This window comes from Cornus florida, unplaced genomic scaffold, assembly GCF_030987335.1.
Source record: "Cornus florida cultivar Cherokee Brave unplaced genomic scaffold, ASM3098733v1 CherokeeBrave_3.0.0_Hap2_Chr02, whole genome shotgun sequence".
Taxonomy (NCBI): Eukaryota; Viridiplantae; Streptophyta; class Magnoliopsida; order Cornales; family Cornaceae; genus Cornus; species Cornus florida.
The window spans coordinates 29,606,836-29,626,496 of record NW_026775572.1 but is presented as its reverse complement, the minus strand read 5'-3'; the positions used below and the strand labels follow the sequence as shown (position 1 = coordinate 29,626,496).

General features: G+C 33.5%; 2 protein-coding genes and 1 pseudogene across 2 annotated transcripts; 2 read left to right on the top strand and 1 right to left on the bottom strand.

Moving 5' to 3' along the window:
* Window positions 1-5,695: 5,695 nt before the first annotated feature.
* On the top strand, window positions 5,696-7,799 carry LOC132286352 (galactinol synthase 2-like). The gene is made up of 4 exons (XM_059788679.1): window positions 5,696-6,241; window positions 6,391-6,711; window positions 6,793-6,927; window positions 7,340-7,799. Exons 1-4 carry the CDS (start codon window positions 5,909-5,911, stop codon window positions 7,577-7,579), a joined length of 1,029 nt encoding a protein of 342 aa, XP_059644662.1. The 5' UTR covers window positions 5,696-5,908; the 3' UTR covers window positions 7,580-7,799.
* Window positions 7,800-9,636: 1,837 nt separating this feature from the next.
* On the bottom strand, window positions 9,637-13,706 carry LOC132294528 (uncharacterized). Its single transcript, XM_059792421.1, has 3 exons — window positions 13,555-13,706; window positions 13,243-13,411; window positions 9,637-10,079 (listed from the first exon to the last, which is right to left on the bottom strand). The coding sequence occupies exons 1-3, from the start codon at window positions 13,612-13,614 to the stop codon at window positions 9,883-9,885; spliced, it is 426 nt and encodes a 141-aa protein (XP_059648404.1). The 5' UTR covers window positions 13,615-13,706; the 3' UTR covers window positions 9,637-9,882.
* A 2,898-nt stretch (window positions 13,707-16,604) lies between these two features.
* On the top strand, window positions 16,605-19,320 carry LOC132295942 (laccase-15-like; annotated as a pseudogene).
* The last annotated feature ends 341 nt before the right edge of the window (window positions 19,321-19,661 follow it).

Sequence of the window (19,661 nt, the reverse complement as noted above, 5' to 3'; positions counted from 1 at the left end):
CTCTCGTGAATGTCTTTTCTAGAAGCAAATTAAAGTTTCTCTTCAATTGAGATTTTCATTCCAACCAATCATCTCTATGCGTTTGTGTATAAGTGGGTTTTTTTTTTTGGTTACTAACGTATGAAACTTGTATTACCTTCATCTTCAAAATTTAAATTTTCATCTGCATCTGTTACAACCTGAAATCTGTATTAACTGCATCTTAATTTGAATGATACAGGGTTTACATTTGAAAAAAGAAGCAAAAGCAAAAACTGAAATGAGTGGAATCGGAAAAAAGATGGTAAATTCTTTCAACATATTTTATTTATTCTTCTAGTGCTATATTGTTTATCAATTGAATTTTTCATCTACTAGAAATAATTATCTCATTATTTTTACTTTAAATGGGCCCTCCCACCCCCCCCCCCTCCCCTCCCCCACCCTCCTTTTTTTTTATTTTTTATTTTTATTTTTTTTTATTTTATGGCAAGTTCTTTAAACATCTATCGTGTATCAAGATAACCTTCCTAAGGCTAGTTTCTTTCTATTTGTGGTATATTTTTACTGCGTGGATTAGTGTCTGTAGACTATAGAGATAGAAGAGAGAGTTGTTCAAATTCTTCGTTGATTTTGCAGAGCAATAAAAGTACATTTACTATCATTCATATATTAAATTCATTATCAGACTTGGTTTTTTTTTTATATATGTATTAATTTTTTTATTTTTTTATTTTATATATATTCATATTTGAGATTTATAAAAGTACAGCGTCCACTGATTGAACATAATGTCGATAGGCATATTATAATATTGCCTGTCTTATTACCACTTTTCGTTATTGTTTTACCATTTGTTTTTAATTAAAAAAAATTGCCTACATTACTTTGTTCAGCTCGCCAATACTTAGTACTGTTTTAGAAGATACAGAATGTCTTTAGTTTGTATTAATTTTAATTTTTCTTCAGTGAATATCTTATGTCTTACATTAATCAATGCCATGAATTTTAAGTCTCCTTGTATGCTTATCAAAGTATTCCTTCTCTAATATTGCAGTTGATCAAAGACAATAATATTTGTTAGAATATATTTTACTATTGCCGGGGATGGCACCTTTAGCCCCATCCTTGGCGGCGACAGTTAACAGGAAAATCATGCTTGCAAACTTACACTTCCGCACTCCAAACCGTGCCACCATGTGCCTCAAGTGGTAATCCCACTATTCCATGCGCTTTCACGCGCACCAGCGGTAATCCCACACCTTAACGTGTCAGATCAGCTCAGTTATCGCACCACCATGCGCCATTAATGGTCATCATGCGTTCACATGCGCCTTCAACCTATTCACGCTTTGCATCTACCTCCAAGATCTTCACAGATCCACCTTATATCACCTAACATATCAACATCAGTCCAACGTTAGACACATTTTGCAATGGCGCCAGTAGTTATACCAAGTCACCTACCACGTCAGTTGCCATACATCAGAGGTGTCATCAGTAGTGCCAAGTCACTTGCCACTTCAGTTGCCATGTCATCAACCACGTTAGCATCGGTGCCACGTCAGCTACATCAGGGTGAAATGATTATCTTCAAACTCAAGATAGTTTCATATAACCCAACTTGACTTTGAGGGGGTTGTTAGAATATTTTCTATAATATATTGTTACTATGTATTGTTAGAATATATTTTATAATATATCATTACCATATATAGCATTATCTTATATGGTAGCTGTCTTAACCTACCCTCATTACCATATATAGCATTACTTTATATGGTAGTTGTCTTAACATACCCTCATTCCATATATAGCATTACCTTATATGGTAATGACTTACTCTCCACACATGACCTTTTCTATATAAACCCCCATGTATTCTTGCATTACACATTTTATTTAATATTAATACAATACAGAGTTATATTCTTTCTTTTATATTTAACATGGTATTCGATCTCTGGTAAACAATCTACTAGTTTATCATACTCACCGTTGGGGATGGCACCATTAGCCCCATCCTCGGCTGTTGCGATCAACCGGCAAATCATGCTTGCAAACTCACGCTTCCGCATTCCAAACCGCGCCACCATGCGCCTTAAGCCACTCTTCCATGCGCTTTCACACCCACCAGCGGTAATTCCGTACCTCAATGTGTCAAATCAGCTCCGTCCCCACGCCACCACGTGCCATTAGTGGTCATCAAGCACTCACACACGCCTTCAACCTATTCATGCTCCGCACCTACCCCAAGATCTTCATAGATCCACCTTACGTCACTTGACATATTAGCATCGGTCCAACGTTAAACACATTCTGTAACGGTGCCAATAGTTGTGCCTAGTCACTTACCACCTCAGTTGTCACACAACAGAGGTATTAGCAGAATTGCCGAGTCACCTGCCACTTCAGTTGTCATGTCATTAACCACGTTAGCAACAATGCCACGTCAGCAACATAAGGGTGAAATGATTATCTTTAAACTCAAGATGGTTTCATATAACCTATCTTGACTTTGAGGGGGACTGTTATAATATATTCTATAATATATTGCTATCATGTATTGTTAGAATATATTCTATAATATATCATTACCATATATAGCATTACCTTATATATGGTAGCTGTCTTAACTTACCCTCATTACCATATATAGCATTACCTTATATGATAATGACTTGTTTTTCACACATAACCTCTTCTATATAAACCCCATGTACTCTTGTATCACATATTATACATCAATACAATACAGAGTTCTATATTCTCTCATTTTTATCTAACAATCTTAAATTACCATCAAAGATTGTCCTCCACGGTAAGACATAGACCTTAAAAGTAGTTATGTGGAGTAATAGGCGGACATGGATCCGTGAGTGGAAAGCAGTTTGCAAATGGCACAATCTGCGGGAGAATGACAAGTGCATTTGTGAATTTTTGCTAGGAAGAGACGGAGGGAGCACTTTCTTACCGATTCAAGTCATTCCAGTAGAATCGTTTCATCTTAAGATATTACTTAATCAAATTTACTTATATTAACATAATAACACCATTGATCTGCAAAACTAACCACATTAATTTTGATATGTGACGTGGTTGAAAAAGATTAGTATCACACATTTAGTTACATAAACAAATTGAGTTAAAAAAAAAAAAACCATAGATAAGAGAAAATGATAATAGATTGTTAGAAGAAAATTGAGAAGTTTGAGGGTTATATAGTAATCAACCTTTTCAAAAATTCAATTTGGGAAAAATTGTACTCCAATAGGTTTATTTTTGCTTAAGGAATGGAATGAAACTCTCTTTCTCAAATTTATCATTTAAGCTTCTTACAAAATATATATATATACTAAGATTTCTTTTGGCAAAAATCATTTAGTAATCTTTAAATAAGAAAAAAAATAGTTTAGAAAACTCTAAATAGGTAGAATGATGGTTTTGCTATAGTAGGAAAGTATAAATGTAAACTTGTAATATAATCTTAGGTAGATGGTTTTGCTTAGTAGATCTTAAACCCATTATTGTATTCAAAACCATATAAAGAGACGAAATCTTAAAGTAATTTATATAATTTAATTTATAAAATTTGGAAAGAATTATCGTTATTATTTTTGACTCAAATTTTCAAATAGATATATGGAAAGAATTGGCACAAATTTTATTATTATTATTATTATTATTTCTTAATTGACACTCATTATTAATTAGCAAATAATAGAAGAGAGAGAAGAAAGAGAACCCTATAAATTTTGAGAATCTTTTGAGTCCATTTAACGGTTAACAATCAGCATTGGAAAGGCAATTAAATTACGGATTACTTAACTTATACACTAAACGAAAGTCGGTTTTACTGGAAAGTTCAACCATTATCCTATATTATCTCCTCATCTAAACTCTAATTAGTCCACATTAAACCAATTGATCAACTTACCAAACTGGGGAAAAAGTGTAAAAAGGTGCACCCTTTATCTCTCTGCCACGTGGAACAACTCATTCCTCTACATCCAATACTAGTTGTTGACTTGTGTGCACCCGCGGCTTTGAGACGGCAGTATCAATTTATCACCATATCATGGGGGTCCCACTAAGTTATACTCATCACTTTATATACTTTAATTTTTAAAATGCAAAAAAATCAAATTTAAGGAACTATGACATACATATTTGAAATAAATTTCATATTGAGACAGTTAAAAAAGCATTAATTTGTTGAAAGATTTTTTATATTTATTGAGAGATTTCCACACAAATAAGTACAAACAAAATTTTAGATTATGAATAAATTAGTTCTATAATAAAGAATTACACAAGCAATGTAATGTTATTAAATAATTTTCTTAATTATAAATATAGTTATAATAAAAAATTAAATATTAAACGAAAATATAATAGACTAAATCTAAATTTCAAATTTACTTATATTATCATAATAACACCATTGATCCACAAATATGTGACGGGTTGAAAAAAATGAATCTAACACATTTAATTAAATAAGCAAATCGAGTTAAAATTAGTTACATATTGATCGACATTAATTCAATGAACAAAATTTAATTCCTAAAAAGAATTATTAATCCTGCTTAGGTTGATTCTTGCTCAACCCAATTTGTGAGCAGATGGGAGAATTAATTACTGCTAAAGTTATCGACAATTGTGTGTTTTCCACGTGTCATAAAAGTTGCCCACGTGGAATGAAATTTGATGATTTTTCTCGTCAAGCCACATTTGTCTCTGTCATGTTGGTTGTTCTCAGAAGGTGTGATAGGTGGTGATGGTGAAAAAAATCAAGCAAAATAGTTGTAGTTGTTACCATGTGGCACAACGTATGATCCAAATAACATTAATATGGGAAATTATCCACTACACCCTTCACCTACACTTTGAAGTCGGCGACCTTATATTATTGGTCTAATGATTTATTGCAAAATAGTATTTTAGGGTCGAGAAAGTTTAAGAATATTTTGAAGTATTGTAAACGGGGTACTCCGTCACTAGCTAGACGAATATAATCCCGATGAAAAATTAAGAGTTTTTATGTCGGCTGAGCCTGAGAGCATCACATATTAGATTAATTATACTATTTATTTAATGGGACTCAAATAAATTTAGATGAAAAATGATGAGAAAAAAAAACAAATCATAGATAAGGGAAAATGATAATAGATTGTTAGAAGAAAATTGAGGGTTATATAGTAATCATCCTCTCATGGAGCCAAAAATATATATATGCTAAAATATTGTTTGATAATATCAATTTAGTAATATTTAAATAAGGAAAAAAATGGTTTAGAAAATTCTAAATAGGTAGAATAATGGTTTTGCTATATTAGGAAAGTAAAAATATAAACTTATAATATAATTATTAAATTTAATCTAATAATAATCTGTAGAAAATTTCTTATTATAAGAAATCACTACTATATATATATATATATATATCATATGAGCCAGTTACCCAAATAAATATATACATAAGTGATAAGATGTCTAATTATAAGAAGACAAAGTTGCTTCCTTCATTTTACATTAAACAGTTCTATTTCTAGAAATTTCAAGGAGAAACAATACTGACCGTCGGATGAAATCATAGTCACATGCAAAGTTCGATATATTAGGACAAAAAATAATGGATGGATCTCCTTCTGGATTCCAATTCCATTTTCAAACTTCACGACATCGTTTTAGTATATTAGTCCCTGTATCTATTAAATACTGCCTTGAAACATGTACCTCCTAGACTCATCCACAACTTTCGGGATTTAATTTCCATTAATATATTATTTTATTATTATTATTATTATTTTTTCCATTTTCCAAACCCACCAACGTCTATATAACAACCATCTCTGCCTCTTCACCTCAAACCAACTGATAAACATCCCATTTTTCTCACTCCAAGTTTTCAAAACTTCCCTCTCTAATGGCTCCTAATCTACTTAGTGCCACCACCAACACCACCACAGGTCTAGCCAAGGCCGCTAGTCTTTCTAGCCGTGCCTATCTAACTTTCTTGGCGGGTACCGGTGACTACTGGAAGGGTGTGGTGGGTCTGGCCAAGGGCCTGAGGAAGGCCAAAAGTGCCTACCCTCTGGTGGTGGCGGTGTTGCCGGATGTGCCGGAGGATCACCGCCGCATACTAGTGTCTCAGGGCTGTATAGTCCGTGACATCGAGCCTGTATACCCGCCCGAGAACAAAACCCAATTCTCTATGGCCTATTATGTCATCAACTATTCCAAACTCCGCATTTGGGAGGTAATTCTTTATCTTACACATAAATATAAGACATGTTGGTTGAGTTTTTAAAATTTAATTTTTCATTTTCATTAAATTGGAACATAAAATGGTGTTGTGGTTTTTGAAAACTGTTTTTTGAGTTTTTCTGAACTGTTTTGAAAAAGCAGTTTGTGGAGTACAGTAAGATGATATATTTGGACGGAGACATACAAGTGTTTGGCAACATCGACCACCTCTTCGACATGCCAAATGGCCACTTGTACGCAGTGATGGATTGCTTTTGTGAGAAGACTTGGAGTCATACCCCTCAGTACGAGATTAGGTACTGCCAACAGTGCCCAAACAAGGTCCAGTGGCCTGCTGAGTTGGGCCCAAAGCCACCGCTCTACTTCAACGCTGGAATGTTTGTTTTTGAGCCCAGTCTCTCCACCTACGATGACCTTTTGAGGACCCTCAAAATTACCCCTCCTACCCCTTTTGCCGAGCAGGTATTTTCCACACTCCCAAGGCTATTTATGTCATTTCGAGTCTTACCGTATGATGACGTCACGGATTGCATTATTTTGCAGGACTTTTTGAACATGTTCTTTAGGGATATTTACAAGCCTATCCCTTCGGCGTATAACCTCGTGTTGGCCATGCTGTGGCGTCACCCGGAAAACGTTGAGCTTGAAGAAGTGAAAGTTGTTCACTATTGTGCTGCCGTGAGTGATTAAAATATTAATAGAATGTTTAACTTCTAATCCATTGATTAATTATCAAATAATTTTTGGGTTTAAATCATAAAACTCTCATTACTTTAATTTTTTCATCATAAAATCCCAAACTGCTTGTAAAAACTCCAACACGATTACAAAGTTGTCACTTTGCCCTAATTTTGTGTTTGGGACGTTAACTGCGTGCGTGCTTAACAAGTGTTTTGGCAATCAAAATTTAGTGACGAAAATACCCATTAAAATACTCTTGGCTGAACATTTGCCAAACAGTTTTTATGATTATAAGAGTAATTTAGTCATTTTACAAACCCTATCATGATTTAATTCCTTAATTTTCTTAATTTTTTTGTTTTGGTGAGTTTATTAAGGGGTAAATTTGTCATTTTGTGGTAATAATTAGGGATCAAAGCCTTGGAGGTACACAGGGAAAGAGGAGCACATGGATAGGGAGGACATAAAGATGCTGGTGGATAAATGGTGGGATATATATAATGACGAGACTTTGGACTTCAAGAGGAGTAATGTGGCGGCGGCGGCAGTTGATGGTGGTGAAGCTGAAGATGAAGGTGTAAGGAAAATAATGGCGGCGTTATCGGAGGCTGGTGGTGTTCAATACATTACCGCCCCATCCGCTGCTTAGTTTAGTTTTAGGGCTTTTTTAGTTCTTTGGTGTTGGTGGTGGTTTTTTTTTTTTTTTTTTGGGGTTCTTGGGGTTTGGTTTGTTTATCAAAAGGTTCAATCAATTGGGATTCTGAATATAGAAGTCCAGAAGTTGGATGTTAATCACAATTGTTAATGTATTGATGGATAATTAATATTTTGTTGATGTCTTCACTAATGCGATTTATGTTTCAACTTTATCTCAACTTCTTAAGACTGATTATGACTATTTATTTTTATTTATTTATTTATTTTTGTTGAGAAAATTACAATATTATAGCAAATAGAGCTATTTTTATTGTTAATATAGTAGAAGATGTAAAAACAAGAAATGTCATTTATTAAGGATCTCATATCCTCTTGGATAGTAGGATAGTTGGGTAATATGAAGTATTGGAATATTCTATGTTCTTTTTATTTTTTTTATTATTATTTTTTTTGATCTCTAGTTGTTGTTTGTTTACTTCTTCAATCAATTATAAAAAAGAACCTTAAACGTTGGTGCCCTGAATTATTATTAGTTAGTCAAATTAATTTTTAATTATCTATTTTATTATATTAAAATTATAGGATAATTTTAAGGAGGATATTTTGGTATTTTGAAATAAAAGTGTGAGGATATTTTGGACCTGAGCAATAAATGTTAATGTATTTGTAATTATTTTGCTTAATCAAATTAAAATAGAAAATTAACTTTTAAAACTGATTTGTTATTTAGGGCTCCAAACTTTATCTGTATGTAGTTTTCCCTTGATTTAAACTTCTGGGAAAAATGATCTAGAAATAATTTTTTTTGAAAATTCTAGTTTGGAGGCGACTAAATTCCTTGAAGATAGTCAACATTTCCACAAGGTGCAATGGATCATGACCCTATTTTCAAAATTCAACCAAATCTAATACATTATTGGGCGCAATACTTAATTCTCTTTTCAAAATATCCCAAGTATAAAAATCAAAAGAGAGAACTTTTACAATTTGAGAGAAAATATTTGAATATAAGTTGCCAAGTTGGGATTGAAATTCTCCATGATTGATTAAGGAAAATACTATAGGTTTTATTTTATATTGAATTAAGGAAAATGCTATAGGTTTGATTTTATATTGAATTATGTGGTTGCTTATTTATCAGTTTATTTGGTTGTTTTGTATATTTTTAAAGTAATTTTTTTTTAATATAGGAAAGATTTTAATATAGAAAAAAAAAAATAGAAAACAAAACTTATCATTATACAATTCAAACTTAAGTTACATAAAGCGGGAATTAAGTCATAAATAGTGAGAATTTGAGTTAGAACGCATGGAGCGGGAGCTCACTGATTAAGAAGGATTGTGTGACTTAGATTCAAACCCTAATAAAACTCAATAATTTGAATTTAATTTTGCCTAGACCCTTTATATTAAATATTCAAATAATTAAAACTAGAGTTTAGGTTAAATTTTAAAAAATACCCAACAAAAATATACAAAAGTTGTGAAGAAGAGAATATATTATATATATATATTTGCAATAAAGAAATGAATTAATGGTTGGTTCTTACCTTTACCTACAATGGTTAATTTGTTTAGTTTGTTCAAAATAGAAAACATACTTTATAAAGTGTAATATGTATTAAAATAGAGGGCATTCATGTTTTTATTAGTTATCTCACTTTATCAGATTCAAGATAAAATCTCAAATTAGCACTGCTCATTAATTAATACATTTCTCATATTTTTTCCATACTCAGAATATTCATATTATAAGATAATTAATTTGGTTTTTGTGAATATGAGATGCATTTTGACTAAGTGTAGTTTATGTGACAAAAAAAGTTCCATTCACTGATGCGTTAAAATTGATAGTTTGAACAAAGTTTTTTTTTTTAAACCAGTGTTTGTGCTAATAAAAAAGAGCTAACGATATCCATCATTTTTAATGTTATTACTAGAATACATTTAATTCATAAATATAAAATTTAAATTCATGATTGTGTTTTTAATATATATAAAATTCCCTACATTTTGGGTTTTTTTTAACAGGAAAGAACAAGCCAGAGCTTGGGTTAAATAACACTGGAATAAAAATCATAAAAATAATTGTTTTACTACACTGTTCAAATCATCAAAATACCAAATACTATACCGCTCAGTAGCCTTTAACACATGAACGCAATACAACAAAATTTTAAACGTACTGAACTGAACTAGCTCAAACAAACTAGAGGATGGGATGGTTCTCTTAAAATGTACAACCATATATATACCAAGCAACAATGGTCAATACAAGTCAGGGAGTTCATCGAATCATCGCCCTAACAAGGCAACACGATCTTTCTGCACCACCTGTGTCAAGTTGATATCAAACAGCTCACACCGGATTGGCATCTCCATTTCATAGAAGGGATTCTTTAAGACGTAGTCGGTGTACAGTTCGTAAATGTGTTTCAAGAGACCTTCCATGTGCAGTGCTCCAGGCTCACACACCACAAAGAACTTTGTTCCTGAAAGAACGAACGATTAATATCATAAATTAACTAATACCATGACAGATATGCATGTCAGTTCATTCCAAGAAGAAATCTGTTCAGAACAAGGCCTAACCGATCAACTGAAAAACCATCATGTTATCATGACCATACCTGTAAAAACTGTTTGCTGTCTATCATGTCAAAATTGAAAGTGTTTAAAGGAACAAAAACAACTTTTGTGATGCACATGATAGTTCAAATGAAAAACTTGACGGATTTGTTAAAATTCTTCCAAACATAATCTTGGTCATCTACACTGCTACAAGAAAACTTGGTTTCTACTTTTAATTATGTCATCCTCCAAAGTCTTTCCCCTTTTCCTTTCCTAAAATCCTTTGTGTAAATGTTCACAGTCATCACAAGTGGGAGGGAAAGGAGACGGAAGGAAAACATAAGAGACGAAATATTTTAACAGCCATAAAAACTTTCATGAGAGGGAAAGAGGAATCCCATTTCTTACTAAACCTTTATGGATGCAGCCATATTCTACAAATAATGCCAAAGGCTAGTCTATACTCCATCGGGAATCAATTAAATAATATAATTTATTGCTATACACTATATTCATAATCAAACAAATTATAGACTTTTCTTACTCAAATTTTAAAAGCAAACCATCTAGATGTATAACTACAACTGTACAAGCACATATGTTTGTAGCTGGAGGCTAAAATACATGCGATGTGTCAGTAAATCATCTAATTTAAGCTCTAAATTATAACCATCTTAAGATTATATTATGATGGCACATCGTCACTTGAATTCTACTTAAAATTCAATGCACCATAGTCCATTACGTTGTCAAAGTTGTCTTGTTTGTCCACCAAAAAAGAGTATTTATAGGCTAAAACCAAAACCACCATAGAAGTCTCCAACAACCAATCTTACCTAATAAATTATTAGAACTCAATTTCTACTACATAAAATTCTAAAACTAACACCCTCACCCAGGTGGCCTGCGCGGGACACCCCCCGCACCCCCACACACACACACAAAACACTAACACCAACCACCCACCCACCACCACTTGCAATAACAAAACAAAGAGTTAATAACTCCAACATTAAATATAATCACAATATCATGCCATCTACCATCTGCGTGTGAGATCCTCTTACAATTAGCCTGATCCCCCCACCCACACACACACAGGAAATAAGCTCCAATACAAAGAATGAACTATTTGTTTAATTTAAATGAGCAATCATGTACGATATGTTTCTCATATAACTAAATTTATTAGACAATCTAAATTTCTCTATACTGACGGTGCACAATTTTTTTGAATATCCCACTGCATATTCCAGTAAAATACTTAAAAATTTTAAACTGCAAAAGTAACTCACAACTATACATGAACATAGCAAATAATAAACACAAACAAATCAAGTAAGAGACAGAAAGAGAATCTTCACAAGACTCCCAACCTACATACTGCATCATATTTTTTATTTCAAGGGTGCGTGGGCTCTTGAAATCAAAGTCAGAACTACTACTAACACAAAACTTGTAAGGTATATCATGGCTACATTCTAGGAAATATCTTTAGGTTCTTGTACGCCAGGTTACCCAATTTTGTTCACACATTTGTGGCCCATTAGATTCATAATAAGACTAGGTTAACTTCAGTACTTATGGACCATTAGAGTCCCCCATAAACCTTGAGTGCTTGGTCTGGTAAATGTATCAACAAGTCATGGAATTGTTAATATCATATATGTGCATTACAACACGTACTACTAAACAATTCCCAGAATTCTTCAAACCAACATGAACCATAAGGCACAGAGAAAATAATAATAACTTTCTGCTGCTTCTAGTCATACAAATATTATCAACAGCCTCACTTTGATGGACTACTATTTGCTCAAACAAGGAACTTCAATTAGCATATCCTAAGATTCTGGTTCTGTGAATTTGAATTTCAGTATGACGCACACAAAAAGGTAATGCATAAATATTACAAGCATTGTTCATCATCAGATCTTGGCTCTAGCTGCAAATTGAATCAAACAACAACTCACACACATGGTCACTCTTAAAATGTTTGCTTCTATTAAATTATTTTTTGTACATAATCTGTGATGATTGTGATCTATGTAGCATAGAAACGGACATGGGACACGGACACGTCGACACGCCAAATTTTAAAAAACTAGGACACGGGTATGGCTTGAACACGACTATAAAAATATAAATTGTTATTTATATACATACATTGAGTATTTCTAATTTTTATACTAAGAGTTGTAATGACTTTTATATCATATATACAGTTATTCCACTACTTTGTCATAATAATGTTTTTATTTTAAATGAACAAATATCATTTAATGCTTCCCTTGTGACCATATGTGCATAATGTCAATTTTTCTTAAGGAAAAAATTTGAACACTTTAGAATGTGTTCGTATTATTTTCAAGAATACGAGTAGACTTGTATTAGAAATATTTGAAAGTTTCCGCCTAAGTGCCCAATAAGTGTCGGCGAAGTGTCGAAAAAGTGTCCAAAATAATAAAAATTTATTTTTATTTACGGACACGTATATGAAGTGTCCGTGCTTTATAGATTTACTTGATGTCCTTATGTAGAGAACTCCAGATTTACTTGATTTAATACTAAATGTTAAATGATTTTGAAAACAACATTGATAAATCCCAACAAATATCAAATACCGAACAAAAAAAATATATATATCATGCAACTTCTACAAGCTTTTTACTACGATAATTGATCACAATATATTTTTTGATAAGTAGCAATTGATCAATATATATATATATATATATAGAAATAATAATTGATCACAATGTTGAACAACCCCATAACATAATCTAGTCAACAAGCTGTTGACAGCATGCTCCACTTGGTTGCCAAGAGTTTTATCACAAAGATCAAAGTGTTCACTTTGTAGATTACTCAGGAAAATTAGCCTGCAATAACTAAGCCAAGCAAAACCAATTTTAGCCAACAAGTCGTTTTTTTATTCCTTTGGTTTCTGTTCAAAAGCCAGTGTTCAACATTTCTTTTATTTTCTTTTTCTATGTTGTTTTGGCAACAAAAGAAAGTAAGAATCCACAAATTAAAGGTATTTATTCTCATTCAGAAGAAAATTACAATTAGAATGAGATTTACCAGTGAGAGATTGGAAACAGTGGAGATCGAATGTGTCCGCTTCGAGGAGTTCGATCCCTGAGCAGCCCCCAACCGGAGATAGCTGCTGAGATATGGCGTGCATCGAATGCCAAACACTGGCTAATCGCAAGCTATCGTTCGTATCCATCCGTCCCGCAGACCCATAATCCTAACCATATTCAATCAAAAAGCATAGGAATGTTCAAAACAAAAGCAATTACAGTTGGTCCTCAACCTGAATCTGATTGTTCGAATTGAAACTATTTTCTCCGAAAATCTTTCCCGGAAAGGAAAATGTTTGTGAGGCTTTACCTTGCAGAAGATGAGGCCACCCGATTTGTTGATGATGTAGAGACTGAAAATTGCAGCCATTGATTAATTTCGAAACAGATATCAGAGAGTTTTAGAAACCCTAGCGACTGGTCTGATTTGCTTTGAGCTTAGTAATTATCTATCAAATGAGACCAACTCACTACTACTGAAGATGTGAGTTGGTAGGAATCGAATCGGGTCGGGTATCCACCAAACCCACAAAAAGCTTAGTAACGACGACGATCTATCAAAAAAATGAGAACAACTCACATCTGAAGCTGTGACTGTGAGTTGGTAGGAATCGAATCGGGTCGGGTATCCACCCAAACCCACAAAAGAACGGCATCCCTTTATTATAGGACTCCATCACTTTGTTGCAGAATACTGACTCCTAAACTTTTATGATGAATACATTCCGAACTTGAATGATTTAATTTTTTATTTAAATTTTGTTCTTTTAAATAGGAATGCACGTGGTCCAGAATAATATGGTTAGTCGAATCGGTTCCATACCACATTTTTTCCCTTCTTTTAGGTGCGTTTAGTAACGTTTTCGTTTTCTGTTTTTGCAGTCGCAAAGAAACAGAAACATAATTTTGTTTTATAAAGTAAAAAATAGAAAGCAAAAATAACGTTTAATAATCTTTGCTGTTGCCACAATTTTAATAACAAAAAACAGTGTTTAGTAAAACATTTGTTACAAAAAAAAATTTTTTTTTGGAAATTTTTTTAATTTATTTTTTCATCAATTTATCAAAATCATAATAAAAGATATGATCTACAAAAGGAAAAAATATATATATATATGCAGGGCAAGATAAGATAAGCGTACTTTTGAATATTTTTGTGCACCCTACTTTTCAGTATGATTTTTATTATTTCTACGGTCTAACAATATTTTTGTGCACCGTACTTTTGAATGGAGGACCTTACCTTTTGAGTCGACTGACTTTGGATGAGCAGGAGATTATTGAGTTCAAACTCCTTTCGGTTCCTTTAGGTTACCGATTTATGGGGAGATTATTTGGTGGTTGAGTTCAACTCTCCTCTTATTTAAGGGGCTACTCAATCGGAGACAAATGTTAGGGTCCCAAACAAAACTACTTGAAGCGTCTAATTAAAGTTCAATTATGATGGAACTTTACGCAAGAAAAGAATTGCTTGAAAAATGGGTTAAAGGCCCTGTATGCACCAAATGTTATGTTGATGGAGTTTCAGAGTTTTAATGATGTTCAATTTTCCACCACACCCTCCCCACTTGGAAAACCGTCATTCCATGAATCCTATATTTGAATGTCTCTTTCATATATATATATATATATATATATATATATAACTATACATACATACAGTAAGTTTGATGTTACCACAACTATTTCAATACGCCATGCGATGTTGTCAGTTGTCTTTAACTCGACAATTGGGGTAAATCAGTTGAAAAGTTACCAGAAAAAATTGGCTTTTGACTGTGAATTCGCAACTTGCAAAGTAAAAAAAATGTTGTAACAACTGAAAACATACCTGGCACGACCTAATTAGCTAGAAAGTTTTCAATGAAATGATGATACCATGTCACGTGCTATACTAACAAATTAAATTTTATCAAAAAAAAAAAGAAAAAGCATTGCATCATATTTGAACGGGTTTCAAAACCAAGTTTGATATCACTGCTATGTTAAAGTTTTATTTCTTAATAATCGCTTGTCAATTGTTATTCAAGCTGCGAATACATACACAAAATGGTTACAATTAAGCTCTCACATTTGAATCTGCAATCTCAGATAAGCTGAAATTTTACCATATTAATTGAATCACAACAGCTTTACAAGAGTGATAAGATCGTTTTTTTGACATATATATACAATATATATAAGGAGTATTGTTAACTCCATAGAGATTTAATTATCTTGGTTGAATATCACGAATTAGGTAACAATGTAGCAGTGGTTCCATCAAAACTTCAATTATCATCTCTTTTAGAAAAGAAGGAGAAACAATGCTTAGGCTTAAAAATTCTTAGGCTAGACAAATCGGAATCATATTTTTCGAAAAGAGAAATGTTGCCTGAAGTAGGCTCAACGTGACCAGTCCAACCATGCTAATGAGGTAAGATCGATGAAGAGGCCCTATAAGTGAATGTCAAATGGTAGCTATGACAACCACCGGATCACCATACTATAATTTGACCACCATGATGATCTTCTCAACAACCAATGTCCCAAGGTCAAACCGCAATAAAGCTGGAGAGTTCTGGACTATTATTGGTGATCATATTTGCATCTAAGTTTATTGGCCTAGAAAAATTTTATTAGTTGTACAATAATCCATGGAATTTTATCAGAAAAAAACAAACAAAAAAATCTTTATACATGTATATATATGTGTCTAAATTTTTACTAATAAAAATTGTCCAAAAAAATTGCAAGAGAGTTGGTTTTTACAATTATCTAGAATTTGAACAAGAAATCATTTCTAAGCAAAATTCCGTAAAAAAATAAAATAAAATTCAAGAATTTTTTTTTAGTAAGTCATTTTGTATATAAATAACATTTTCAGGAAATGATTTTACAAATTTCATTTTCCTGCTGAAAAATTAACTTTTAATTCATGGGAAATAGTGGTTTCTCAACAAAAAAATGAAACTGAAATATTTATTTTGGCCTCAATATTTGCTGGCAGTTGCTTGTCCTACCTACCTAGGTCTTAAGCTCTAAATGCTTTGTTATGATTAAATTTTTAAAAAAATAAATAAAAAATCAACAAACAGTCATCAGTGTAGTGAAGAAACTCTCGAGAGGAGGTAGTCCTAAAATTGGTAAGTCTTAACATGAACATAAAGAATTATGCGGCTATGCAGAAGTCAATCTCTCTTTAAATTTGTGTGTCACTAGACCAAGTTATCTTGGAATTAAAGACTACAATTAAATCCTCTCATCTGCACAACTAATTCCCTTGTTCTACTGACTAAACATGCCTACAAGTTTTCCTCTTTATATCCTTCAGAGGGGACTACAAGTTGCAGAAGAAAAGAAGGGGTTCTTAGCGAGAAAATGTGGGCCGGCAAGAAAATTTTCACCGTGTATATTTTGGGATTTCTGCTATTCTATGGCTTCATGCATTGTCAAGCTTGGATTCAACACCATCGTTTCATTGTAAGTACTATTATATATCTTTCTGAAACCATTCGTAGGCTGATAATCACACAGAGATTTGTGAATTCTCGGGTTCATAAGAGTGCATTCTATTGTAACTGTGTATGGATACCTGTACATATATGTATTTATAGATACATGTGTGTGTGTGTGTTCACTTACATTTTCTTGCAATTGCATAGTCATGGGATCAATGTCAACCTTTTATTGCAGGTCAAAGAAGTTCACTACAAAAGACTCTGCAGCAGAAAGAATATCTTGACAGTGAATGGAAAGTTTCCCGGGCCAACTCTGCATGTTCACAAAGGAGATACAATCATTGTCGATGTCTATAACAAAGGAAAATATAACATCACCATTCACTGGTATGAATCTATATACGATAGATATCCTGTAAAAAAATCACAATGTGGCACATGGTCATGGTTTTTCTGGTTGCTATTGTCAATTTTGACATATTTAAATATATTATAGTATATGCTCAATAAAAAAATTAATTCTATGTTCATTCAAATTTAATTTCCAGGCATGGAGTGAAAATGCCAAATTATCCATGGTCAGATAGCCCCGAGTATATCACACAGTGCCCAGTCCAACCGGGTGCAAAATTTAGTCAGAAGGTCATATTCTCGAAAGAGGAAGGAACCCTTTGGTGGCATGCCCACAGCGACTGGTCACGAGCCACGGTCCATGGGGCTATTATCATCTACCCCAAACATGGTAGTCGATATCCTTTTCCTAAGCCTCATGCCGAAGTGCCCATAATATTAGGTACAACTAACTACCATGTTGCTTAGAAATTATAGAAGTCAATTAATCTCTTAACTTTTTACTTACTGAGGAATTGAAGTTATGTAACTTGTTTCATGTTGACTAATAGGAGAGTGGTGGAAGAAAGATGTGATGAGGTTCTAAAGGAATTTCTTGTAACAGGAGGAGCCCCAGAAAACTCTGATGCTTTCACTATAAATGGTCAGCCTGGTGACCTGTACCCATGTTCAAAGCAGGGTTGGTAAATCTGTTCTTCATTTCTCAATGAAGACTTTTTTCCTAGTTTTACGTTCCCAAAAGAGCAACGTTACAATTGTTGACATTGCCACAACGACAGAGAGAGGAGAGTGTGTGGGGTCCACCACTTCACACCTCTCTATCTCTTAGTTGGGTGTCGCAATGTCGTCAATTATAGACTTTTCTTTATCTCTCAGAATCTTTTATCTGGTTTTGAAAAAAATTACCAATAAGATAGTTTATCTTTTATCCTAAATTAGCCCCTTGAACCATAGTCATGAATTACTCATAAAGTTTCATTTGATGGCTGCAGGAACATTTAAGCTAACTGTGCATCATGGTAAAAGATACCTTCTGCGAATAGTCAACGCAGTCATGAATGAAATTCTATTCTTCTCAATTGCAAAACACAAGCTCACAGTGGTTGGTGCCGATGGGAGCTATACTAAGCCATTGACACGAGACTACATCGCAATATCCCCTGGTCAAACCCTTGATGCAATCCTCCATGCCAATCAACGGCCGAACCACTACTATTACATGGCCGCCAGAGCATATTCGAGCAACGCTGCTGTTGCTTTTGATAACACAACCACCACGGCTATTGTGCGCTACAAAGGAAGCAACACTCCTCCATCTTCACTACCTTCCTTACCTTGTCTTCCATATTACAATGACACAAATGCAGCTTTTAATTTCAGTGGTAGCCTTAGAAGCTTGGCTAGTAAGCACTACCCAATCTTTGTCCCATTAAAAGTGACCAAACGAATCGTTTCCACCATTTCAGTCAACACATTTCCCTGCCCTGTAAACCGTAGTTCATGTGAGGGGACAAATGGTACGCGATTGGCTGCTAGCATGAACAACATTAGCTTCGTAAATCCATCAATCAACATACTAAAAGCTTACTATAATCATATCAGTGGAGTATTTGGAAAGCGATTTCCTAGTTTTCCACCATTGATATTCAATTTTACTGCAGAGTATCTTCCACTGACTTTGGAGATTCCGAAAAGAGGGACAGAAGTGAAGGTACTCAAGTATAACTCCACAGTGGAGCTCGTTTTTCAAGGAACAAATTTGGTTGCAGGAATAGATCATCCTATGCATCTCCATGGGTACAGTTTTTTTGTGGTTGGATGGGGATTTGGTAATTTCGACAAAGATAAGGACCCTCTCACATATAACCTTGTTGACCCTCCTCTTCGTAACACTGTTGTTGTGCCCAAGAATGGATGGACTGCCATCAGATTCAAGGCGAGCAACCCGGGTTGTGACATGATCTGAACTCCATTATTGTTATTCAATGGTCAGTTGCACGAAATTGGTGTCGTGGAATTGAAATTGAAAAAAGATTAGTTTAAACTTTGAACTAAATTTTCTCCAATCCCAAGATACCAATTCCATCCAACCAAACAAAGTAGTTTTGTTGTTTTTAGTAAATTAATCTATATAGGTTTATTTTTTGATAACAGGAGTTTGGTTTATGCATTGTCATTTCGAGCGTCATCTTACATGGCGCATGGAAACCGTGTTCATAGTGAAAGATGGCAAGCAACGTGAAGCACGTATGCTACCACCACCACCAGATATGCCACCTTGTTGAAGCAATTGGAAATTTCTTATAGTTTTTCTTTGATGTTTCTGAATTCAGATCAATCGTTTCAATGGTGAAAATAGTGGCAAATATAGAACAAAGCTTAAAGAAAAGAAAAGAAGGATATTTATGCATTATTAATTAATTTTTCTTCATCTTGTCAGTAAAAGTAATTTTTTTTTTTTATTAAAATTATTATTATTAATTTTTTGTGGCAAGGACTATAAGTAATGTTAGTTGTAGATTGGGTTTGAATAACTTTTTGGTTATCCGGGAAAGGCACTAGACACCAGCGAATGATGAGGTTTTGGGCAGGGATTGGGCAGGTCTTAGTTCAATAAAGCTTAGAA